Here is a 27,739-nt window from a genome sequence, read left to right on the forward strand (position 1 = left end):
TCGACAAAGCCTGAACTTCAAGTGACACCGAAATTATCCTGTCGGGATTCAGAAAGACCGGAATAATTCTAACTGGAACTGATGCTAAATCTGACGACAGCTACACAGAAGAGGAAGCGGTGCTCTGTTTACATCACGGATCTACGGTTTATCTCCGGAGGTCGAGCAGAAGTGACACCGAGGACGAAGAATTCAATGGATTTAGTGATTTGGAGTGAGACTGTGAGTTTGGTAAACTTATGTTCTGTTGTTTATGCTTTAATTATCTGAATAACTGTTGATATGTTACGTTAACATATTAATGCCTATTCAGTCTGTATTTCTCTGTTCTGTTGTTATTACTGTAACGTGACTTTCAAGATGAAGTGTCAGTTCCTGGTCTCTGATTTTATGAAATACATTTCCCCAAAAAGTGCGACTTATATATGATTTTTTCTTCTTCATTGCGCATGTTTTGGCTGGTGCGACTTATACTCCGGAGCGACTTATAGTCCAGAAAATACGGTATTGTTCATTTGATAGTGACAGACACAGTAAACATAAACAAGTATTTTCTCTACTTTTCCCTCCTCTTAGCCAAATAAGAGTCAGGTTTGCAAGCACATTCATAGTAAAAATGCATGAATTTCAGTGTCAGTTCAATAAACACAATTAAAAAGAGAAAGAACAAAACAAAAACATGCTTTTATGTTAATCTATTCTTTGTCTAATACTATGTCATTAATAAAATACATCTACCAACTCTAATCAAAGATCAAAAGTCTGATTCACGTTGTCGTATCTCATATAGAAATGGTCAAACCTTGGACCCTGGATACTGGTTGAAGACCCTGAACATGGCCATCTCTGCAGCAATGGTTTTCCCGGAGCCCGTTGGCGCCCCCAGCAGGACGTTGGTGTCGGTGTGGTACAGCGTGTGGAATATCTGCGTCTGGATCGGGTTGTAATGAGTGAATTTGTACAGACTCTCGAAGGCTCTGTTTCCCAAAGCGGTGATGGGCAACGGCTGCAGATCCAACAGCTCTGAAGAGAAGAAAATGCACCTTTTGGTTAGTCAATTACTACTGTGAAAGCCATTATTAGTTGCAACTTTATCAAATGAAAAAGCTTTAAAGTTATTAGCTATGAGCAGATGAATGTCTCAGGAGTCACAATACAGACATTTCAAACTTAATTTTGATATTAGGGAAAGACTTGAAACTCAATGCCGAATTTCATAAATGTAATAATCAACACTAAATAATTATACTTTCTTTAATATTACAATACAGTTTTATACTAGTTCTGATATTCAAAAACTTTAAAGCAGACATGTCAAACTCAGGCCCAGGGACTAAATTTGGGCTGCGATGTAATTATATTTGGCCCACGAGATCATATCAAGTATATATTAAAGCTGCTCACCGGCTACAGACAGGCTACAGAGACATTATTTATTTAAGATTTTGTTATTGTTTTATATTTTGCTTGTTCTGGATTGAATATTTAAGCAAAACTATTATTAAACATTTATTTAAATGAGAAAAGGTTTTAATTTTACATATCTCGAAAGAAGAGAAAACATGCAGATGTTGTTGAAATTTTTCAATAAATATTTAATTTGGCCCAAGACTTTTTAATTTTGGCCCTCTGTGAATTTGAGTTTGACACCCTTCCTTTAAAGCAGGCATGTCCAAACTATGGCCCGTGGGCCAAATGCGGCCCTCAGCCTCCCAGGTGAAATGGCCCATCAATTAAAAATGAACTTTTTACTGCAAGTTTTTTGAAAATCTACCTTGATAAAGCTAATATTTAATATTTAGTGTGTGATTTTAAGGATCTTAGCATGAATAAAGACTGATGAGTCACTCTAACGTTTTAAACATGCACATATTTCAATTATTCACTGTAATGAGCACCAGTTTACGGCCCTCGATCAGCGCTCTGCTTCGTCTATGTTTAGATATTTGGCCCTTGACGAAAAAAGTTTGGACACCCCCGCTTTAAAGGACAGGTCTAATTTTGCCATATCTGTAATTTTTTAACCACACTTAATTATTAAAGGTGCTGTACCCAATTTTTCCCATGTATTTGAGGAAAATATAAAATATATTTCTTGCCCCAGTACAGATATATTGTATAAGCAGCTCTTGAGGTCAAAATAAAGCCGCTTTGTGCTGCCTACATCTAATTATAAAGTGTTTTAGTGTCCGATAATCAGGATGTGCACGTTAGCATGCCAAGTGTTGCCTATAAACTGATTTGAAATGTTAGTATACTGCAGTCAGTGAAGTATTTTAAAGCCATACCATATATCATATGCAAAATAATTGTTGGTTTAAGCCATAATCTGCTCTCCTCTTATGTGGTCTGTGTCTGTAACATGTTTCAGTAGAATTAAACAGTTTCTTTGCTGGCTTTGACTTTCATGCTAAAACCACACTAAAAGAACGGACAGACGATAAGAGAGAGAGAGAGAAAAAAGAAAAGGTCTGGCAACAGTTTGGCTTCTTAAAACAAGGCCAAGTCTCACAACTGGAAACATTTACAGATGTCAGAGAGCTCCTCCATTATAAAGGAACAGAAATGGGATTAGTGGTTTAAGTCAAAGGGTTAAACTGCTGTTAACACAAAGACACAAGAATGGACTGTTAGAATAAAGGATGGAGTCAAAAGAAAGATGATTTGGGCTTTAACGTGAAGTAGATTAAGATATTATTGGACATATTTGTGCTTTTCAAGTTGAACTAAAAAAAAATAACAAGTGAAATTTGCGTTCAAAGGATTTTAGCCATTTTAAAGGGCCCATCTCATGTAAAATCAACTTTTCAGAGCTTTCTACCTTCTAAGAGTGATGTGTGGGCCTTGTATATGTCGCCAAAGTGTTTTTTAGATTGATTTAGTTGTTTTTTTTAACAAATTGCAGCGTATTTCTGCCACCCTCCCACGTGACAACGAATGAAAGCTGCTACAACGATGACGCGGCAGATACACCTATGACGTGTTTGACGTAGCAGAAGACGCTTCGTACCTGCCCCCTCTACGCTCCACCTTTTTTACTGAAAAAATGTTGCCAATGTCAAATCATCATATTTCTGTTGTCAGCTGAGGGTGTCAAAAAACAACGTCCTTTGGAATACAGAGAACCAGCGTCATCTATGGGTGAAATGTCTGGTGCTACAACTGAAGGAAAATAATCCTTTTCTGGTTTTAAATAACAAATACATACATTTAAACATTAACATGCAATAACAAATGAATTAACAATTTTTTTCTAAACCTTTTTAACCTAAATATTCAACAGCCTCCGCCCCACCTCCACCCCACATCGGCTGACAATTTCCACATGAACACTTAAAAAGCGACAGCATAAGCTCATTGTTCTACACTGCAGTGAACACAATATAATAAGTTTATCTACTAGTGTTTATTAATACTTTACCAATCAGTAATGTTCAGCTGATGTGGACGCGGTGCTTGAGCTTCGTGCACCTCAAAGTCCTCGTCCGATTCCGGGTCCAACACATGCGGCTGAACGCGCTGTATCTCCATGATGAATAAAAGTTTATTCCTACCACTATCAGGGTGCACACCTGTCTCCCCCTCCCTCCCTGAGATGGACGGAGGAAGGGCGGCTCACTCAGAGCCTACGTCACGTTTGGAGGGCGGAGCCTGTGCTTTCTCAGGACGGGCGGGGGGAGGAGCAATAGTCGGTCTTTCATAGTTCCTGGTCTGTGACGGTCTCCAAGAAATCAGTAAGATTTCATAACTATTGTGTAATGGATGTTCCAAAACCCAAATTGTGCTTGTTTATGTGCAGAAGATACAATGTGAAAAGAGTTATTTTGCATGAGATGGGCTCTTTAAGATAATAAATGGTGCTTTTGTCTGTTCTAGTCCGTGACCCGTTTAAAGTTTGAATCAAGTTTTTATCATTTGCGGCTTTTATCTAAAGTCAAACCTTTTCTATCTTTTAAACTTTTTGAACAAGCCATGCACGCTTTTATTTCATCACACCTGGACGAATGTAACGCACTTTATTCCGGCATCTCACAAATCGCACTTTACTGACTACAGTGAGTCCAAAACTCTGCAGCGTGACTTTTAAGAGGAGCCAAAAGAAAAGAGCACAATACCCCGATTCTCGCGACTCTGATTTAAAAAGTCAGTTTCATACCGGTGTGTGGAGGATGCCTTTCGGGGAGGATGAGGTTCTGAAAGTTGATGACGCAGATGGCCTCAGCTCCGAGCCAGCGGTCAGACACCACCCTGATGTAGTACTGAGACGGCAGAGGCTCAAAGATCGGGATGGTGAAGACAATGTGCTGAGGCTCGCCTGTCACCACCTGCAGGGGGCGACATAAGCAAAAAACAACTTTAAAGGGATAGTTCAGGTTTTTTGACATGAATCTGTGTGTCGTCCCCGTCAGCAGTGCGGTGCATCCACACTGACTTTACCTCCGAAAGCGTCCGGTGAGCCGAGATCCTGGCCAGTTTTGGTGCTGAGGAAAGTAGTTCGGCAAGTTGTGTGGGGACTGTATAATAAAGTGTTTTTCTTCTCAAAACAACATGTGTTAAAAAGAGTGACACATTTGCACCACAAAACCATCGTCCTCTAAAAAGTCAGACCTCATAATCGCTTGGCGCTATTTTCTCTCCGTACGTATCACTGCACGCGGCCGCCAGGTGACAGCCGCGCCTGGTTCACTTTGTTAACTGCTGATCTTATCTTATCTTATCTTAAACTGATTTTAGCACAGAACCAATGGGAGATCTTTTTGAACCCGAATATACCAATGCCAAAATTCGCCAGAGAGAGTTAGACGAAATTAGGCAGAGAGAGAGAGAAGAGGCGAATATTCCGAGCAGTTAACAAAGTGAAACAAGCGGTGCAGTGATACGTACGGAGAGAAAATAGCGCCAAGCGATTATGATGTCTGACTTTTTAGAGGACGATGGTTTTGTGGTGCAAATGTGTCACTCTTTTTAACACATGTTGTTTTGAGAAGAAAAACGCTTTATTATACAGTCCCCAGCCAACTTGCCGAACTACTTTCCTCAGCACCAAAACAGGCCAGGATCTCGGCTCACCGGACGCTTTCGGAGGTAAAGTCAGTGTGGATGCACCGCACTGCTGACGGGAATGCCATACAGATTCATGTCAAAAAACCTGAACTATCCCTTTAAGTGTGTGACAGGTTTGGAGGATTCTCAAATTTTAACTTCATTTGGTGGACTGGGGATAATACTTAGTGTAAATATAAATGATATCAAGAAGCAATCTACGAAGAAAACTTTAAAAATATGAAAATTAGATGAAGTAGAAAGTTCTTAAACTGAGCTCACACTAGGGAGAGTTTTATCCAAAAGTTTGACACAATTTACAAGAAATCTGAATTTCCCTCTGGATCAATAAAGCATCTGTCAGGAGGCAGAGAGATCTTAAATGTGACTTCACACTATCCAAAAACTTGACACAATTTACAAGAAGCTTTATTTATTTTTCTGTTACTTGAACAAAAATAATTGTAGTCTTCTTACTTCTTCTTATTTTTATTTGTCAAATAAAGGAGTTTTGACCCAGTGTACAACATGGCTGCTAATAATGGAATTTCGAAGAGAAGATGTCATGACTTCCTAGACTGATTCATCAGACGGTTTCACTTCGTGGAAACTGTCTGACCTCGCAGCATTAGGACTGGTTCACTCAATGGCAGGTGGGTACTTTTTTTATTTAATCAATCGCTGCTATTTGGTCATGACGTATGTAATGCGCCAAATCCCGCAAGAAGAAGGACAATAACGTCTTTCCTCTTGATAAAATCCACCAAACATTCTCTTTGTTCCGGCTTTAAATCCTCGACCTTGGGAATCGCTGCCAACACAGAATGTCTGTCTTCGTCTACATCCATCTCGACACTTTGTTTACTGTTGTGCTGTTCCACAAAAGGGACCCAGACAGGTGCTTGAGTTTGACGTCATGGCTTCACAGCTCTTCACTGATTGGCCGGTGCACCGTCTACAACTTCTGAGGTTCTTGCAAATCGTCTAGTGTATTCTGATTCCTGACCTAGTCGCTGGAGAGAAATGAAACTGAGCGGAGGAAATGGGTGGCACCAGACTGTCTAACGATTTCCCACCAAGAAGTAAAACTAAATTTTGAAAATGATCAAATTGGGATTTTTATTTTTTTTATCTAAATAAAATGATCTTAACTGCATTTTAGTAAAAAGAGCAGTCCAATCTGTCGTAGACAATTTAAATGTGTATTACAGTTTATAATATTCAGTTTAATCAATCCCAGGGAAGTGTGAACTTTGCTGCCATTTAACATCTGGGGAGTTCACTGTTTAGCCAGCGCTGGCACATTTAAAGACATGTTTAGTAATCTGCACTGTTCATATTCTAATAAAATTATAAATAAAACTCGCCGCCAAAGGAGACAATTTAGTTTAAACAAATGAGGCAATATAAACGCTTCAACTTTTCCATATCGCTCAACTTCCTCGCCTCTAAAAAAGCACGAGCAGTCACTAATAATTTAATAAAACTAAACATCTAAAGGCCTCAATATTCTTTTTAAAATATTTGTTATACAGGGACAATTAAAACAGTTTTGGCAAAAATGAAATAAACAGAACGCACCTGTTTCTTCTGCAGGAGGATGTACTCTGAATGGTAAATGTGGTCGTTGATTGGATCTTCCACCCACAGCCACCAGGGCTCACCCACCGACCCGTGCACCTGAGGGAAACAACACAAGCCTATGTATTTCTGTTCTGTTTCTAACTTTATATCAAATCTGTTAAATCAAATAAGTTTTTAACATTACCCAGTGAGCAAAAGTGACTTCCCAAACAAACACAAGTACTGCTTTGTGGTTCCACTTTGACTGAACAATATACATCCTGCGTTTTATCAGCGTTAACCAATATTTTCACATTTTACTTCAGATAATGCATGAAAAATTTATACAAAATTGCAATGACTCAGGACTGAGAAAAAAAAACAATTAACTTAGAATCAAAATGTATGTTTTTGGAGTAAAGATTCAGTTGACATTTGAGCTTCTAAACCTGAAAAATCACAGTTATTGATTAAAGCTCACGCCATAAATTTTTCAGTCTTAAACTATTTTTGAACACGCGACAAAAAGCACACAAAAGTCACGCCTCCTCGAACTCGGAGAAGCAAATCGCAGCAAAAATCGGGCAAATTCTCAAATTGTATATCTTTTCCTCTTACCACAGGCACGAGGAGAATCTTATGATATTTTAAATCTCCGATCGCAAAGACTGAAGTAAGATTTGTCTACGGACCACAGGGTATAAAGGTTTGAGCGCGATCTGTTTCACGTCTACAGTAAAACCACTCGCTCTGAGACTCTTTAAACGTTCAAAAGATCAAAACTCTAAACTTCTAGTTTAGATCCAAGTCAAAACTGTTATTATTATTTGTGAAATGTGGTGCAAAACTTCAGATACAAGAATAAAAGATAAAGTTCACACGAAGTAGAGTCACTATCGCGAATCTGCAGCTTCACCTTGATCCATGCACTGTGTGGATGTAAACAGACACGTGAGAAACTACTACTGCCTTTTTACTTTCAAAGAACACCTCAAACTGCATTAAAAGTGCAGTTTTGTGGACAGGGGGTCATTATTTGAAGAGGACAATTTCTATAGATAATGTAGATGTGATGCTGCAGTTTAAATTTACAACTTTACGAGTGGTGAGTAATAAAGTCTTCTCCTTATTTTCACTATAGCCTCTGTGTCCGTCGCTTCTCTGCCCCGGACGCTCTGTTTTATTGTCTGTTCTCATAGTGTTGCTGATGTTTGGTGGTTATGATCTGACAGAGCAGCTCAGAGTCACACTGACACCACACACACGAGGAGCGCAGCGGCTCCTAAAACACACACAAAGTCAGGTCATGCCGACGTTGACTACATTCAGACTGCAGGGCTTAATGCTAAATTCCGATTTTTTTGTGAAATCCGATGTTTTTATGAGGTCGTTCACATTTCCAATTAAATGCAACTTGTATGTGATCTCCAGTGTGAACGTTAAACGTCCCAAAAGTGTCCCACATGTGCACTGGAGAAACGACGACGTCAACTGCAGCGAGCGTCTCTGTGTTTACGGAAGTTGTCCAAACATGGACGCAGCATCGAGCACCTGGAGATTTTAAAGTTCCTCTCGTACCGGAGCCAGAACATGAACAACTTACTTGTTTTAAGGAGGAGATTGAGAAGGAGAAGGACGAGGTTTTTGGTCGTGGTGTTTTGTTGGACAGCGGCAGCGACGTCCGTTGAAAGGAACGTGTGGATGTGGAGACGTCACCAAGAGTGGTGAGTGGTGATGTGCTTCACTTCAGTGACACAGAGTTCATTAACAATTTCCGCCTACTTTAGCGCAGAATAGTGACGTTTGTCGCTTGTTGATAACGTGTAGGTGGATTAATGCACTTTGGCCGTTCAGACAAGTCACATGTCAAAAGATCAGATATGTATCAGTTTCAGGAGCACATATCCAAGTGTCCTGGGTCACATTTGAAAAAATCGGATCTGTGTCATTCAGACTGTCATTAAAAGATCAGATACAGGAACATAGGGGCCAAAAAATCGGATTTGGGTCACTTCAGGCTGCAGTCTGAACGCAGCTTTTGACTCATGTTCAAGAATCAAGTTTTTATCATTTGCAGCTTCTAAAATCAAACCTTTTCTATCTTTTAAACTTTTTGAACAAGTCATGAATGCTTTTATTTCATCACGCCTGGACTATTGTCACATATTTTATTCCGGCATCTCACAAAACGACTACAGTTGGTCGAAAACTCTGCGGCGCGACTTTCAACAGGAACCAAAAGAAGAAAGCACATAACACCAATTCTTGCGTCTTTGCACTGGCTTCCTGTTAATTTTAGAATTGATTTTAAGATTTTACTGTTTGTTTTTAAAGCTCTGAATGGACTGGCCCAGCGCAACGGCTTCGAAATTAAACACGAAGACACAAAGTTGGGTCACGCTTCCTCGAAAGCAAATCGCAGCCAAAATCGTGCAAATTCTCCTGCCTTAGTTTTTGTTGTTATAATTTACATTGTTTATCTTTTGTCTTGCTGAATACTTTTTTAACAAAACTAAAAATTGCTTCTGTTTTCCTTCTTAAACGAGCGAGGTTTGTGTCGTGCCATCCGATCCTCTCTCTTGTCAGTACATGTGTCACTGCTCCTTCTCTTGGATCAGCCCTAAGCCTGGAGGATTGCATTACCTCTGCCCATGTTCACAGCATGTACCAGTCTAATCCTACATAAACATTTAGTCCTGCGACACACAGAGTCTAGTTCCGTCAGTCTGGACTAAGCCCCCCGAGCCCCCCTGTGGCCTTTAGGTTAAAACGGGTCTGACTGGGTTACTCTCGGATCATTTAAGACAAGAACAGAGCCAGTATCCATATTTGTTTTAGACGAACGGTACGAACACGATCCACTTGTCCGTTTATTTATTTGATATTCTGTAGTGACGGGCAAATGAGACGGAGCTCTGGAGCACGTCTCGTTCTTTCTGAAACAAATCGCTCGGAAGCACTGCCCCGGAGCTCGTCTCGCAGCAGCCGCTCACGTGACCGAAGTGTGGAAGTGTGGGTCCCTCCCCCGACTGCTTCGCTCTGCGTGTCGATCGCTTCAGTGTATCGAAGCGTTTCATTGGCTCAGAGAATGTTCCGCTCTGCGATTGGTTCAGAGTGTTCAGCGCACTTCTGTGGTTTGACAAGCGTTAAACTGCTACATAGTGTTGGGGAGTAACAGATTACATGTACCAGAGTTACGTAATCAGAGTACAATTTATGAGTAACGGTATTCAGTTACAGTTACTGTTTCAGTGAGTGGTAATTGGATTACAGTTACTTTGTTGAAATAAAAATAAACCAGGATTAAAACCAGGTCTAAACCGGAGGTATTTCTAAACCTAAACCAGGTCTTTCTAAACCAGGCATTTTGGGTCTAAAATCCCCCCCCCCTAAACCACTTTTTTCTAAACCAGGATCTAAAACCAGGTCTAAACCAGGTCTAAACCATCTAAAACATCTAGTCTAAACCAGGACTAAAAAACTAAACCAGGGCTAAAACCAGGTCTAAACCAGGATCTAAACTAGATCTAAACCAGGACTAAACTAGATCTAAACCAGGCCTAAACCAGGAACTAAAACCAGGTCTAAAACCAGGTCTAAACCAGATCTAAACTAGATCTAAAACAGGTCTAAAACAAGTCTAAAACCAGGACTAAACCAGGAATAAAACCAGGTCTAAACTACATCTAAACCAGGTCTAAACCAGGACTAAACCAGGACTAAACCAGGACGAAAACCAGGTCTAAACTAGATCTAAACTACAAAACTTCATATGTTATGATTTCCTGGTCTTTGCTTCTCTTCAGCAAATCAAGTAATCCAAAGTATTCAGATTACATTACTCACTTTAAGTAATTTAATGGATTCCGATACAAACTACATTTTGGTGTGTGTAATCTGTAATCTGTAGGGGAATACATTTTAAAAGTGACCTTCCCAACACTGCTGCTACAGTATAAAAGATGCACAAATATTTATTAAAAATGTTGGGTAGTGAGGAGTATTGTGTGACGTTAGTGGTGATTTTAGTGACTTTTGGCATTTGTTTCATTTTCGATGGCATCTGCAAGTGGAAAAAAGTGATCCATGATTTGTGATCACTTTGATCTAATTCCACCTAACAAGGTCACACCTGTTTTCTTATTTACATCATGTTATTTATGTTGATCTTTACATATTATTTTAAATCATCATCATTATTATTGTTGTTGTTGGGTTTGGTGTCGCTCTGCACACAACTATTGTCTTACACTAACAATACTTCATCGACGCTGAGACACCTGCGTGACAATGGTTAAATTTGTCCACTAGAGGTCAGTGTTTCTCCGAGGCCTCAGACACGTCGAACCATCTGAGACAATACTGCGACTGAGGTGTCAATGCTTCATCACTAATATTCTGTAATGTGGAATATTTGTGAAAAAAAATACAAGGAGGTACATTGTCTGCTTAAATCAAACCAAACAAACTTGCGATTGAAGGAAATTTTTGACCTATTGGAAAATATGTTTAAACTTACATTGTTATTGTGTACGGTTTAGAATTAAAGCTGCACTAAGCAATGTTTCTTTGGGAGGGTTTGCACTTTAACAACTAGAGTTAGTCCAAAACTCTTAGGTTAAACTCATGGGTTACAGAACAAATTAAAGGTTGTATAGAGGATTTTCCAAGGAACGAGAAATCCAGCGACTGTTTGTCCTTTTTCAAATGTTGCGCATGCGTGAAACCCCCCCCCTCCCCTACAGCTCCTACGTGGAAACGCCTCCTCTCGCCTCCTCTTTACGCCAGAAACAGGTTTGTTTACAGCCGGTGCACATGACTTGTAAACAACTAACTACAGTGTTGGTTAGGCAAGACGGAGAAGTGAGGAGCGGGTGCGCGGACATTTCGTGCGCGGACGAGAAGTGAGGAGCAGGGAGAAGAGCGGATCGGGCAGCGGGGACAGGAGCAGGAAAGGGGTGCAGAGAAGGGTGCGCGGAGATTCCGTGCAAATGAACTAGCTACAACACGCGCAGCAGCAAGCGGACTCTTTCTTTGCCTTGAAAATTACGTTTTCAGACATAGGATATCGCTTTCGTGTCCTGAAAAACGTTTGTCTAACTCTTGGAAATAAAGTACGTTTTCATAATAAGCAGAAGTTTCCTGTCCAGGAGTAATTTGTGGACCAGTGCGTCAGTCTTTAGACCCTGCGTCTGCTTCAGTTGCGCCATCGCTGGAATGAATCTATAAGAATCACCTTAGTTTGGCTTCGCTGCTTTTCCCCTTGTCTTCTTCTTTCAGCGACCTCAAAAACGGACTTTCTTTTGCGGCGAACTGCTCCTGGATTCTTGTCGTCATTGCAACAAACTTTGTGCAAACTGCGAGGAAGATATAGGTCAAAAAAAGCCGCTAAGAACTGTTGCGTTGGTGGAGTAAACAGCGTCTGTGCGTCTTGCGTCTGTGGACTGCGTGACAGGCGTACGTAAACCACGTAACGGCGGCGCAGGCAAGTCAGTTACACTAGAAACGTAGGGAGTTTGATTGACAGCCTGTCAGCTCACAGATAACGAGGCAGTGTCGTTATCTATTGGCAAATGTTTAGCCCCACCACGTCCAGAGTTGATGAATTTTTATTCTCTTTTTTTTTTGGTCATCATAATTACAAGGCTACTGCACCTCTATAATCTATCATTGACAACTTGAAACAAAAAAAAATCCTCCATACAACCTTTAAGACTGTTTTAAGACTGAATAAGAAAGAGTCCTCAAAATGTTGCAGCTGAAACTAATCAAAATAGTCGGGAAAGATTGTTTTATAAATGCAATGAAACGTCTTTAAGACTTGTGATTAAGTCTGTTCATGTCAGAGTTTCTTGTTCGTAAACGTGAGATGTTGTACCTGGTCGTTCCACCTGAAGTCCGGCGTGATGACGAGGCGAACGCGCAGGACGGTGCGTGTGATCGGCTGGATACTCGCCTCCATGGTCACCGAGGGGATCTGGTGAACGCACTGCTTCACCGTCAGACCGATGTTCACGTGGTGCAGCATGTGGCCTGGAAACAACAGAAAACCAGCGTGAAGGAAAACTCAGAAAGACGGATAATAAACCTGGAGTAAACCAGAGCTAAACCAGGACTAAACAAGGATTAAACCAGGACTAAACCAGAGCTGAACCAAGACTGAACCAGGACTGAACCAGGACTAAACAAGAACTAAACAAGGATTAAACCAGGACTAAACCAGGACTAAACCAGGACTAAACAAACCAGGAACAAAACAAGGAAACCAGGACTAAACCAGGACTAAACCAGGACAAGGACTAAACCAAGGACTAAACAAGACTAAACAAGGACTAAACAGGACTAAAAACTAAACCAGGACTAAAAACTAAACAAAGGACTAAACCAGGACTAAACCAGGACTAAACAAAAACTAAACAGGACAAAACAGGACTAAACCAGGACTAAACAGGACTAAAACAGGACTAAACAAGAACTAAACCAGGACTAAACTAAACTAAACCAAGGACTAAAGCAAGACTAAACAAGGACTAAACAAGGACTAAACAGGAACTAAACCAAACAAGAACAAAACAAGGGCTAATACAGGATCAAATCAGGACTAAACAAGGACTAAACCAGGACTAAACAAGGACTAAACAAGGACTAAACCAGGACTAAACCAGGACTAAACCAGGATTAAACCAGGACTGAACCAGAACTGAACCAGAGCTGAACCAGGACTAAACAAGGATTAAACCAGGACTAAAACAGGACTAAACCAGGACCAAACCAGGTTTAACCAAGGTTTAAACCAGGTCTTAACCAGGTTTAAAAAAAAAAAAAAGAGTTGTTTAGTCCCTCGACTAAACAAGGTCTATCCCAAATCTACATTAGGACTAACTCAGATCTAACCAGGGACTGAACGAGATCAAACCCAAGTCTAAACCAGGTCCAAACCAGGCATAATCTAAGTCTAAACCAGCTTTAAACCAGGTCTAAACCAGGTCTAACCCAGGACTAGATCAGGAGATGGAAACACTCAAACCAAATCACCCAGACATTATGTGACAAACGCACTGTAATCCAACTAGTCTGTTTATACTGAAGACTTTTCTGTATAAAAATAAAAATAAAAATCACATTAACTACTACATCATGGAGTTTAGTTTGTGTAGTTGCAGATTTATAAATTGTCACTTCCACTACGTTATTCCCCACATAAGCGAAACTAAAAATAAGTGATGAATAGTGTTTTAGTACCGATCTCGTCCTTCCTCATCTCCTTGAGTTTGTCCACGGTGAGTTTCTTCTCCTCCAGTTTGTTGAGGACGACGGGGCTCAGGTTGGGGAACTGTCTGAGCGGGTGACAGAAACCCCACAGACGCTTGTCGATCACTTTACACAGAGTCAGCAGTCTGTAGGTCATGGTGGGCCAGCGCTTCCTCAGGGCGATCTCGAACAGGGCACGCACGATACGAGCCGCATTCTGATGAAAAAAATAAATAAATACAGTGGGCATGAGAATTTATAGGGTTTGATTGTTACATTTACAGGCAAAATAATAATAATAATAAAAAAATACAAAGGCCATGAGAATTTAAATTTAAAGGCTGCGATTATTACATTTACAGGCAAAAAAACAAACAAAAAAAAACAATGGGCATGAGAATTTATAGGGTTTGATTGTTACATTTACAGGCAAAAAAAATAATAATAAAAAAATACAAAGGCCAAGAGAATTTAAATTTAAAGGCTGTGATTATTACATTTACAGGCAAAAAAACAAAAACAAAAAGTGGAGTGTTAAAACTGACGCTCATAGAATCAGTTTTAACATTTTCTCAGAGTTTATATGAGTCCAATCTGTTCTAGAGTTAATTTAACATTTTTTGGAACTTTTAATTAAGTAACACTGGACCAGAGTTATATTAACATTTTGAGAGTAAATGGATAACACTTTTTTGAGTTATCCTGATTTAACTACACAACAAACAGAGGTGTTTTATTTTTACACTTTATTTTAGTTAGAACAAGGACTAAACCAGGACTTAATCAGACGACTAAACCAGGACAAAACCAGGATTAAACCAGGACTAAACAAGGTCTAAATCAGGTCTAAACCAGGGCAAAACCAAGACTAAACATGAACAACACTGGACCAAATTTCCTGTTTAACCTGAAATCCAGAGCTATATTAATGTTTTAAGAATAAACAGATAACACTTTTTAGAGTTATCCTGATTTAAGTAAACAACACACAGAGGTGTTTTACTTTTTACACTTTATTTTAGTTAATTTAAGATAAAATTACATACAAAACTGGTTTAAACTGGTCTTCTCTCGTGGGAGTTTGAAATGGTGAGTGGAAGGGGCCAAATTAACTCTAAGGGAAGTTGAATTTGATAGATAAATACTTTATTGATCCCCAGAAGAGGAAATTCAGGTGTCCATATAGCTCACATTCACACATTTCATCACACACTAAAAGAGTAAAAAAATTTATAAAAGGCAATAAACTTCAACCATATCAACTCTGGCAAAAAAAAAAAAACCCTCAAACCCCTATTTAACTTTCAAATAGTTAAAATAACACTTTTTTGGGTTAAAAACAACTCTGAGATATTTCAAAAATTTTAAGCCTCCAGTTTTTGCTGTGCAGAAATATTTTAAACACCATGAACTCAAACTGGGAGCAGGCTCACCTCTCCACAGATCTGACCTGTTTGCTGTCATAAAATTAGAAGTTTAATAACAAACTGTACCAATCCACGAAAAGAAACAACATCTCCACTAGAATTAGAACTTTATTTAAATTGTGATGATATTTTTCTTGCACACGCTGATACGATCCATTTAAAATAAAGTAAATGTATTGAACTTATCCTTTCGGGACATCGGGACACCCTAACCATTTTTCCTGTTAGTTTCACATAACAAAGTAATTAATCATTTATTACGTGATTAATTACACAGGCTGGGAGGCGGGTTCAAAGGTCATGAGGAGGCAGTGGTTCTCAGTGATGATTCAGATTGATCAGGTCAGGTGTGGGGTGTTTGATATCAGAGCAGATGAGCAGAGAGGAAACGATTCAGACTTAGGAGGAAAGAACTTTATGTTGTGTTTTGTCAGAGTTTATCAAATACATTTAAAATTTATAATTTTTTAAAACTAAATAAAATAAAAAACATATACATTATACCTTTATCGTGAAAGGTCTTGTACACCTTTTTTCCCCATGTATTTGAGCAAATGTTGTCTTGCACCAGAACAGATACAGTATATTTTATAAGCAGGTCAAAATAAGTCTGCTGTTAGATTAACTGTGAGCAAAACTCAAGAGCAGAGCAGAGTTCTGAAAAGTGCTTACCGTATTTTTCGGACTATAAGCCCCACTTTTTTTCATGGTTTGGGAGTTTCCTGTGACTTATACTCTGGTTCCACTTATATATTAAAATTTTCCCACTGACAGCCTTGAGAGGGCGCTCTAAGCTTATTACTTCTGTACCACTGTCTCTTGGCTCTACTGCGCATGTCTCCTGCAGAAAGAGCCTCTGTCCTGTCTGTGTCATGTCAGTCGATCGCACCATTACTTCTGCACCACTGAAAATGTAAAATTTAAACGAACTTGTTAAGACAATCATGAAACCGTCCTGTCGGGATTCAGAAAGGCCAGAATAATTGTAACTGGAACTGATGCTGAGTCTGACGACAGAGACGTTTTCACAAATAAACCGGACTTTAAATGAAACACAACAGTTGGATGGACCAGTGGTTTTGTTTGTTTGTTCGTTCACGGTGACTCTGGGCTTTGTTCAGTTGTGGCGTGTAGGGAGGGTGTGTCTGGGACCAACGGATTGTCGGCGTGTTCGCAGTGACTCAGTTGTTCTGTTGTGTCTAGAAGCGGCACATTGCACTCGCTTTTTCAGTTCGTTCCTCCGTTCCGTTCCTCGTCGGCGTGGAGTGATGAGTGTGTCTGTGGGTGTTTTTCGCTGTGCGGTCGCTGTCTGCTCCATGTGTGTTTGCGTGCTCTGTGGATGGTGCGGCTTTGTAGTTTACTGAAGTCGTACTGGGACACCCGAGTGGATTCGTGTATAGTTGCGCTCTGGATTGTGTCGTTTTCTTGAAGGGGTTGGAGGCTTAAGAGCGCGTCTAATAGCTCGGAAAATACGGTACTAGAACTTGACTTTCAAGATAAAATATCGATTCCCCCAAAAAGTGAGACGTTTTTTTCTTCTTCGTTACGCATTTTTTGGCTAGTGAAACTTATACTCCGGAAAATTACGGTATAAACTCATCGTGGTGAATAATTAGGGCGCTCTGAATTCATAAGGTAAGTGAGGAATAATGTATCTTTTTTCATGTTTTTGAGACAGTAAAAATCTGTTACAGCAATGAATAAATAAAATACTAAACAAAAAAGGCTCTGATCATCTGTAGTTCTGACCTGAGCGACGTAGGACAGGTCCGAGATGAGGGAGAAGCTGTCCACCTCTCCTCTGCTGATGTACGTCTGCAGCAGGATGTTCACTTTGCCGTAACCGTTCTCCGCTCCCCCGGCGGCCGGCAGCTCGCAGAACGACGACAACATCTGCTCCAGCTCCTCCATCTCCTCGTCACGCACCTGAGACCGAACACGGAGCGGGTGAATTCCAGGCACAAATCTGAATATGAAAGCGGGAACGCGGCCTCACCTTGAGCTGATCGAACTCTTCCGCTTTGGACACGATGCTGAGGATGTCGGCCTCCGTGCGCTGGGAGTTGAACAGTTCATTGAAGGTCTAAAAACACAGAAAACATGAATGATTATCACATTTTTAGGAGAGAAAATCTATAAAAGGTGAACAGAAACCAGGGCAAAACCAGGACTAAACCAAGACTAAACCAAGACTAAACCAAGACTAAACCAAGACTAAACCAGGGCAAAACTAGGACTAAACAAGGACTAAATCAGGACAAAACCAGGACTAAACCAGGACTAAACCAAGACTAAACCAAGACTAAACCAGGGCAAAACTAGGACTAAACCAGGACTAAACCAGGACTAAACCAGGACTAAACCAGGACTAAACAAGGACTAAACCAGGACTAAACCAGGGCAAAACTAGGACTAAACCAGGACTAAACCAGGGCTAAACAAGGACTAAACCAGGACTAAACCAGGACTAAACCAGGGCAAAACTAGGACTAAACCAGGACTAAACCAGGACTAAACCAAGACTAAACCAAGACTAAACCAGGGCAAAACTAGGACTAAACCAGGACTAAACCAGGACTAAACCAGGACTAAACCAGGGCTAAACAAGGACTAAACCAGGACTAAACCAGGGCTAAACAAGGACTAAATAAGGACAAAACCAGGACTAAACCAGGACTAAACAAGACTAAACCAAGACTAAACCAGGGCAAAACTAGGACTAAACCAGGACTAAACCAGGACTAAACCAGGACTAAACCAGGACTAAACAAGGACTAAACAAGGACTAAATCAGGACAAAACCAGGACTAAGCAAGAACAAAACCAGGACAAAACCAGAACAGAACCAGGACTAAACCAGGACTAAACCAGCAGACTAAACCAAGACTAAAGCAGGACTAAACCAGGACTAAACCAGGACTAAACAAGGACTAAGCAAGAACAAAAGCAGGACTAAACCAGGACAAAAACCAGGGTGAAACCAGAACTAAACCAGGACTAAACCAGGACTAAACCAGGACAAAACCAGGACTAAACCAGGACTAAACAAGGACTAAACAAGGACTAAATCAGGACAAAACCAGGACTAAGCAAGAACAAAACCAGGACAAAACCAGGACAAAAACCAGGACAAAACCAGAAAAGAACCAGGACTAAACCAGGACTAAACCAGCAGACTAAACCAAGACTAAAGCAGGACTAAACCAGGACTAAAACAGGACTAAACAAGGACTAAGCAAGAACAAAAGCAGGACTAAACCAGGACAAAAACCAGGAGAACTAAACTAGGACTAAACCAGGATTAAATAAGGACTAAACCAGGACTAAACCAGGACTAAACAAGAACAAAAATAGTATAAAACCAGAACACAACCAAGACAAAACCAGGGCACAACCGGGACAAAACCAGGACAAAACCAGGAGACTAAACTAGGACTAAACCAGGATGAAACCAGGACTATACCAGGACTAAACCAGGACTAAACCAAGACAAACCCAGTACAAACCCAGGACAAAACTAGGACAAAACAAGAAGAAAACCAGGACAAAAATGGGACTTTTAAATAAGTACATTTTAAAAGTGTGCACACCCGTTCTTGTAAATCCGGAGTATTTTTGTAAACACAAGCTTGTGAGTTTTACCTCGATGGTGTTGTATTTGATGTAGAAGTGGCTGGCGGTCCTGCCCAGGTCTGTGGAGGCGAAGTACCCGGTCCTCTCCTCAAACCGAATCATTCTGGCTTTGTCCAGTTTCCTCCCGCACTCGATCACCAGCTCCTTCCTGTACAGCTCCAACGAAGGGTCCATCTGAAAACAACATTACAATTATACAACTTTGATATGAATAAGGACACTTTTTATTTTTTTTGCCACATTTCTAAACGATGGAGAAGGAAAAACGGCAAGTAAAAAATATTCAGAGCTGGATTCCTGTGATCTTTCTGTGTGGAGTTCAGATTTGAAGTTCACATTTGAATCAGAATCAGTGTCAAGGGAAAGTTAAGTTTGATTATTTATGATCCGCAAGACAAATTTATCCTCTGCATTTGACCCCAATTCTCCAATACCACTGGGTAACTTTTCAGGAGCAGCGGGCGACTGCAGCGAACCCATGTCCCATCAAACCTGGAATCTTCTTGCTTCTAAATCTTTAAAATTTTGGTAAACAAGGACAAAACCAGGACTAAACTAGGAATAAATCAGGACTAAACAAGAACAAAACTAGGACTAAACCAGGAGTAAACCAGGACTACACCAGAACTAAATCAGGACTAAACAAGAACAAAACCAGGACAAAACAAGAATTAAACTAAGACTAAACAAAGACAAAACCAGGGCTAAACCAGGACTAAACCAGGACAAAACTAGGCCAAAACCAGGAAAAAAACAAGAACTAAACCAGGACTAAATCAGGACTGAACCAAGACTAAACCAGGACAAAACCAGGACAAAACAAGAATTAAACTAAGACTAAATCAGGACTGAACCAGGACTAAACCAGGAAAAAACAAGAACTAAACCAGGACAAAATTATGACTAAACAAGGACAAAACCAGGGCAAAACCAGGACAAAACCAAGACTAAAGCAGGACTAAACAAGGACTAAACCAGAACTAAATCATGACTAAACCAGGACTAAATCAGGACTAAATAAGGACTAAACCAGGACAAAACAAGGACTTAACAAGGACAAAACCAGGACTAAACCAGGACAAAACCAGGACAAAACCAGGCTAAAAACAGGAAAAAACAAGAACTAAACAAGGACTAAATCAGGACTAAACCAGGATTAAACCAGGACTAAACCAGGACTAAACTAGGACTAAACCAGGACTAAACCAGGACTAAATCAGGACTAAACCAGGAAAAAACAAGAACTAAACCAGGACAAAATTACGACTAAACAAGGACAAAACCAGGGCAAAACCAGGACAAAACCAAGACTAAAGCAGGACTAAACAAGGACTAAACCAGAACTAAATCATGACTAAACCAGGACTAAATCAGGACTAAACAAGGACTAAACCAGGACAAAACAAGGACTTAACAAGGACAAAACCAGGACTAAACCAGGACTAAACCAGGACAAAACCAGGACAAAACTAGGCTAAAAACAGGAAAAAAACAAGAACTAAACAAGGACTAAATCAGGACTAAACCAGGATTAAACCAGGACTAAACCAGGACTAAACCAAACTAAACCAGGACTAAATCAGGACTAAACCAGGAAAAAACAAGAACGAAACCAGGACAAAACTGGGACTAAACCAGGACAAAAACCAAGCCAAAACCAGGACTAAACCAGTACTAAACAAGAACTAAACCAGAACTAAACTTCTTGCTGTGAGTAGAGAACAAACCACTGAGCCATCGTGTCTAGTTTTGATAGTTTTATTGATTCACTTAAATTCTTTTCTCTTAATCTTTCTTTCTTTATCTGGAAATTCAATGATAAACAAAAAAGTGTAATGAGTTGTTGCGTTACATTCTGCCTTTACCCACCTTTGTATTGTAAAAAAAAAAGTAAAGTCTAAACTACACTAAACCTTTTTCAGATACTAATGAGAGAAACTTCGTAGAGTTCGGTGAGTTTTTGTGAGTGTTACCTGGTAGGCCTTGTGGTTGATGCCGTAGGCCAGAGGGTTGGCTCTCATTCGGACGTACAGATACGTGTAACTGAGCCACTTCACCGCCTCCTCCACGTTCGTCACTGTCCCCAATGCAATCTGAGAAACGGAAAAAAAAAGAAGTAGGAATAAATCAATATTGTCACTAAACCAGACAGGATATCATGCCAAACCTACACCTTTAATAAAAAATAAATAAAAAAATAATGTTGGCCTGTGGGTTATTATTATTATTATTATTATTACATATAAAAATAACTAAATCATGCAATAAAAAAAATATCTTTAACTGAATTAATCTATCAACAGTGAACAGTAATGCAGTGTTAAATCTGATGACTGGTCTCTGTCTCCATCTAGTGGAGAAGAGCAGGAAGTACACCCAAGATGTGCTGTCATTTAAAATTTCATCAACAATAGCTTCTTGAATCTCTGAGGAACAAATGCTTGAATGGGTTTGCAAACAAATACCTGTAAATATTGTCCTTATTGCATAGTATAATGTGTATAAAGTAAAATATGGTGAATTGTTGCACTGCTTGATAAAATTATAAAGTATTCGTGGGTTTGGGCTTGATGGACAATTTGAGAAAAATTGGAGATTGTGATTTTTCTGGTAAGCACTGCGATTGCAATTTATATTTTAATAAAAGGATTTTGGTTTTTGGTTAACATGAACAATAGAAATAAAGAATATGAAGTGACAAACTGACACAAGAATTACATTTCAGAACATGTTTGTATAGATGTAAACTACAGGGTTAATGTTTTTTTGTTTTTGTTTTTTATAATATGGAGGTACTTTTCTCATTAATATCCACAACCGCACAGATGGTGATCTACAAAATATTGGTCACTGATTTGTACATGTGCAATACCTACGTGTATTTTGGTATTTCTATCTTTTTTCATATGCAAAAAATAATTTCATATTTTAATTTTTGTAAAACTGAAAATTCTGTTCTTAAAATGTGATTTGTGAGTCTTAATAATAAGTATGACCCAAAAAAGTCCTGATTAGATATTTCTGTTTGTCACTAGACGCAATTTATTTCAAGTTAAGACCGTGTTTTGCGGAGGTGGTCTTTAAAAGGAAGATACAATATAATTTTAAAATAATGTATTGTGGAGATTTAGTTTTATTGCACCTTTCTAAAGCAGATTTATACTTAATGAGAGTTTTACTGGTGGCTGCCAAAAAAGGAATAACTCCTTAGACAGGAAACACCTACAATAAATGAATGGATTGACTTGATATATAATATTTTTTTTAAATGGAAAGGATTACATTTGAGTTGAAGCTACAGAGTGATATATTTGAAACCTATTGGTCAAAATGGATGAGGTATGTAACGACAAAAGGACCCAACTTTGTATGTCTTTATATTTACCCCCACTGTCTTGTTTTGTTTTGTTCTTACTGTTTGAATGTTGTCTGTTTTTAATGTGTGTCTTTATACAAGATGGAAATCCAATAAAAAGTGAATGACAAAAAAAAAAAAAATAAATAAATAAAAAAAGACCATGTTTTGCTTCAGACCCAATACTAGCGCTGGGCGATATGGAGCAAAAAATATATCTTGACATATTTTGCTGTATCTTGATCTATGATATATATCTCGATATCTGTACAGGAAAAAACATGTATTTTGGCCTTTACAAATAGATGTGTATTTGTAAATATATCTTTTTTCATATGCAAAAAATAATTTCATTTGTAAAACTGAAAATTCAGTTCGTAAAATGTGATTTGTGAATCACCAGTTACATGAATTCACAGATTTCTGGTATGATTGATATTAAGTTATTTATGGGGGAAAAAATGGCATAGTTAAAAAAAAAAAAAATGGCAATGCATCTATTCAAATTATGATAAATCTCATAATCCTAGTTCATATTTTGTTTTTAATTGTCAATCCCCAAAGCAACGAGCCTAATTACTCATCATATTGAAAATTATATTAGACTAAATCGTTACGTATTGGAATCACGATACAAAGAAGACACAGATTTAAAGAACAGGTATTACAATTCTATGGAGGATTACCGTATTTTCCACACTATAGGGCGCACTTAAAAGCCTTTAAATTAATCAAAAAGCGACTGCACGCCTTATAATCTCAAGTGCCTTATATATGAATTTATTGTTGTGTCTTAGTACGACTTTAGTAAACTACAAAGCCGCTCCACTTGCAGCATTACGGCTCCCGTAGTCAGGAGCATCAGGAGTAAAACATACTGTGGTTCCTTTTAAAATCAAAATGCACCTGTCAAGAGACACGCTTACAACACTGACTTTAAACTCAAGATTGTTATAAAGTGAAAGTGTGAGCTGCGTGGGAGCAGTGGATGAGAGAAGGAGAGCACACATTCACCAAGACAGGAAGACAGCGCCGAGCGACTTACGCCACGATCTGCCGACGGATCGGGGACGCCAGGGCTAAGGATCAGTATCAACTGTGGTTCGAGCTTTCACCAAGACCCGAATCATCACTGAACTGACAGGGAACAGTAACCACACTGACACGGATAATGACGAGAGCCGTAATCGCCCAACTGTTTGAACAATTATTGAGTTATTGTGAATACACTCACAATTTACCCTCTCAGAAAATATTTTATTTTACGCGTTACAATTGAACAAAGTTGAGAGTTACTGTGAACGCGTTAAATAAATTTGACTGACTTATCTAACTGTTGTGTTTCGTTTAATGCGCCTTATAATCCGGTGCAGTTTATATGTGAAAAAGGTTTGAAAATATACCATTCAATGACAGTGCGATTTATAATCCAGAGCGCCTTATAGTGCAGAAAATACGGTAATTGCTTTTTTATATTTCTGAAAAATGGCTGTATGGGTGACATAGACAGAATCGCACCACTAAACGCAAAGAGGGTTCAAATAGGGCCCAGGAAAGATCGCTGGATTACTCAAACATGCAGGGATGACATATAAAACCACTTCAGGAATGTTTGTGATAAGGAAACAGCACTATAACATTGCAGAAAGTAAATTTTGCACAATTTATATGTTTAATTAATATGAAACAAAACATAAATTATTTGTTGATTTTTCCTGTGAATGCAGCTGCCGTGTCTGACCTAACCTGAGCTCACTGTTGCATTATTGTCCCAACTCGAAGTGTGTCGGTTTCTCCCAAAATTTGACTTTTAAATAAAAACCTGAGTGTGGATGAGGCAGAGACGTCTCGACAGGTGCAGACGGCGACAGGTGTAAAATAGACCGCGAGCTGACAGTTTGTAATTAAAAAAATATGATGAAATCGTCTGAAATAAGCAGCTGCCGAATGATAAAGTCACACAGATTCAGTGTGTGTCACTGTGCGAGTGGGATCTGCACTAGACTGCTCTATCTGGACTTCATTTCACAGGGTCATTTTGGGTCACGCCTGTAGTGAAGTAAATTATAAGATTATTATGTTATAAAATGTGCGAGGTTTACCAGATGAGTCCATTTCTAACTCTAATACATACATTAATCCACTATGTGCTTTAATACTACGCAGTATAATCGCCTAATGCCTGAACAGAGCAGAGCGAGCTTCACTTCTGAACTCTGGAGGCAACGGAGGAACTGTTTATATGAACTATAGACCATTATTACCAGATTTTTCAAACTATAAGTAGCACTTTTTTTCATGGTTTGGGTGTTTCCTGTGACTTATACTCCGGTGTGACTTATATATTAAAATTGTCACCCTGAAGCTGTGAGAGGCTGTAGTCTTGTGTGTCAGTATCTGCTGCTCCTGTTCCTCCTGTACCACTGTCACTTGGCTCTACTGCGCATGTCTCCTGCAGAAAGAGCCTCTGTCCTGTCTGTATCATGCCAGTCGATCGCACCATTACTTCTAAATTTAAACAAACTTATAAAGACGACTGAGAAGACTGAACACAAATGTCCCAAAAAGAAAATCAGATTTTGGAGATTAGAAGCTGCAAGTCATAAAATCTGCATCTGAAAACGGTAATCGAGCTGGAGAAAGAAAGTTTGGAGTGAGAGAGAAACTTGTGACACAGGGAGGATGAACCATGAAACTTTCCTGAAGTCACTGGATGGATGGACAAAACCTGGACTTCAGTGACACCGAAACCATCCTGTCGGGATTCAGAAAGACCCGAATAATTCTAACTGGAACTGACGCTGAGTCTGACGACAGCGACACAGAAGAGGAAGAGGAGCTCTGTTTACATCACGGATCTGTGGTTTATCTCGGGAGGTCAAGCAGATGTGACACCGAGGATGAAGAATTCAATGGATTTAGTGATTTGGAGTGAGATCGTGAGTCTGGTAAACTTATGTTCTGTTGTTTATGCTATAATTATCTGAATAACTGTTAATATATTACGTTAACATATTAACTCCTGTTCAGTCTGTTGTTCTCTGTTCTGTTGTTTTTACTGTAACTTGCCTTTCAAGATGAAATGTCAGTTCCTGGTCTCTGATTTTATAAAATACATTTCCCCAAAAAGTGCGACTTATATATGTTTTTTTCTTCTTCATTGTGCATTTTTTGGCTGGTGCGACTTATACTCCGGAAAATCACAGTAAGTTGTACACGCTAAGCATTAGTTGGTATTAGTTATATATAAGTTACTAATATGTTACAGGGCTGGGTATCATTACGAAGTTGCCGATACGATACATAACTCAATACAGTGCACTTTCGATTCGATATGATATATTTCAAATTGATTCAATACAGATCAATTAAAAATAAAGGCTAAATCATGTCTGTGACACTAAAAGTCTTTGTTAAACCACTTCTTGTGCAAAGTTCATATGAAACACAAACATTTTAATCCTCAAAACAGTGAAATTGTCAAATGTGTCGCATAAATGAGTTTCCTTCCTCTAAATAAACAACAAAACTGTAGCTGTAACAAAATAATTTTGTAAAATATACCTAAAAATACTGTTGGCGATATATCGATACAGCAGCCCATGATATCGATACCATATTATCACATTAAACGATACGATATCTCGATATTTCAATATTTTTGCAAACCCCTAATATGTTATTTATACATATACGCCCAAAAATGAAAAAAAAAAAAATACAGACAGTTCAATGTATGCCAGCATTTTAGGGAATTTCTGGCATAATATAAGACCTTTAAGTTTTGTTGTAGTCCTGGGTGTTATCGCAGTTTTGATCTAAGTTATCAAATATTGCATTTTGATTTCATATTGAACAGTGAAATCATGTAATGTGACGTCGTCCCGTCTCGAGTCACTGACCTCGGCGTTGAGATTGTCGGCCAGGCTGTCGAGAAACTGGCTCTCGATGGGGTTCTGCTGCGTGAGGAGCGTCAGGTAGTGGCTCAGTTTCTCATGCGAGGTGATGATGGTTCCTTCTCCAAATTTGTCAAACTGAGGTCTGCCGGCGCGACCGAAAATCTGCATCACATCCAGAATGCCCAGGTCCACCAGAGAGCCGCGCTTGGCATCGTAGATCTGAGTGCCCTGTGACAGAAAACATATGAGAGATGAGGCGAGCGCAGACAGATGGCATCGTGGAAACAGATGGGACAAGTCCTGGTTTTGTTCAGTTTTAGTTTAGGTTGGTTTCACGCTTGTCCTGGTTAGATCGTGTCCTGATATAGGCTTGGTTTGGTCCTGTTCTAGTCCCAGTTTAGTCCCAGTTTAGATGTGGTGTGAGTATGAACGCGAGTCCTTGTCCTGTTTTTTGACCTGCATCAAAGGCATTTAGACAAAAATTGACATAAATAAAAGCACGTTTTATGGTATTGTTTTATTTTGGATGTTTTCTTTGCACTGAGGCCTTGCATTTCTCCAAACCTGACTCTTATTTTGCCTGGAGGAGGGGCTCCACCTGCTTGTTTCCATGGAAATGTTGTTCTTTTAACATTCCCCATGTGTCAAAAAAGGTATCTAGTGCCATCGAAAATGTTCTTAAGCGCAGTTTTCACCTTCTAGTTTCCATGGAGTCATGCAGATGATATTCCACCTTCACAAAGTTACACAGTGTTAATTTAATAATAAGTATGACCCAAAAAAGTCCTGATTAGACCAGAGGGAGACTTTAGATAATTCTGTTTGTCACTAGACTCAATTTGTTTCAAGTTAAGACCATGTTTTGCTCAATCATTATGGCTTCAGAATAGGGATGTAACAATAACCAAAATATCGTGATATCGTATCGTTAGAGTTCTCACAATAATATCAAGGACCATCACAATATATCAAATTACAAGTCTCTTTGCTTAAATGAAGAGTTATGGTGCAGCGTAGCTACAAAAAGACAGAGGGAACTACATAGACCATGATCCTTTGCTCCATTTCAGTGCAGACTACAAGAAGAAACACCAGTTCTAAACACTTTTAAGTCTTAGTTCTTTGGATTAAGTCTTGTCAAGGCATTTTAAGAGGAAAAAGAAGCATATTAGCCTCCACAAAACATCATACTGTGAGGTGTATATCGTGAAAAAATCGTACCGAGAGATTTGGATATTGTTACATCACTAATCGTGAGCTTTCCCTCGATATCGCAATAAATATCGTTCCGTGAGGTTCATACCGTGATGATATCGTATCGTGAGACTTGGATATCGTTACACCCCTACGTCAGACCCTATACTAGCTGGGCGATATATTGATATATTTTGCTATATCTCGATATGCGATATATATTGCAATATCTGTACAGGAAAAAATTGACCCCCCAAAACTACTGCAAAAACAAATCTGCCAAATTCCACAAGGTCTTTTTTATTGAAATGCAAAGAGGTCGGCAGTTCATGTAAGGAAATAATGCTTCTGCGACATTTAAAAAAAAATTAAAA

The 27,739-nt window shown here is 39.2% G+C and overlaps 1 protein-coding gene across 1 annotated transcript in view; it reads right to left on the reverse strand.

Moving 5' to 3' along the window:
- Nucleotides 1–27,739, reverse strand: part of ascc3 (activating signal cointegrator 1 complex subunit 3) — a 323,589-nt gene that overhangs the window by 63,785 nt on the left and 232,065 nt on the right. Inside the window, 10 exon segments of the mRNA XM_055163753.1 lie at nt 803–1,023; nt 4,157–4,325; nt 6,625–6,723; nt 12,485–12,639; nt 13,849–14,074; nt 17,034–17,210; nt 17,281–17,367; nt 18,927–19,091; nt 20,891–21,010; nt 26,175–26,399. Coding sequence (XP_055019728.1) covers nt 803–1,023; nt 4,157–4,325; nt 6,625–6,723; nt 12,485–12,639; nt 13,849–14,074; nt 17,034–17,210; nt 17,281–17,367; nt 18,927–19,091; nt 20,891–21,010; nt 26,175–26,399 — 1,644 coding nt within the window.

The sequence above is a fragment of the Boleophthalmus pectinirostris genome, unplaced genomic scaffold, assembly GCF_026225935.1.
Source record: "Boleophthalmus pectinirostris isolate CB_2022bp ecotype Guang Dong unplaced genomic scaffold, ASM2622593v1 HiC_scaffold_6, whole genome shotgun sequence".
Classification (NCBI taxonomy): Eukaryota; Metazoa; Chordata; class Actinopteri; order Gobiiformes; family Gobiidae; genus Boleophthalmus; species Boleophthalmus pectinirostris.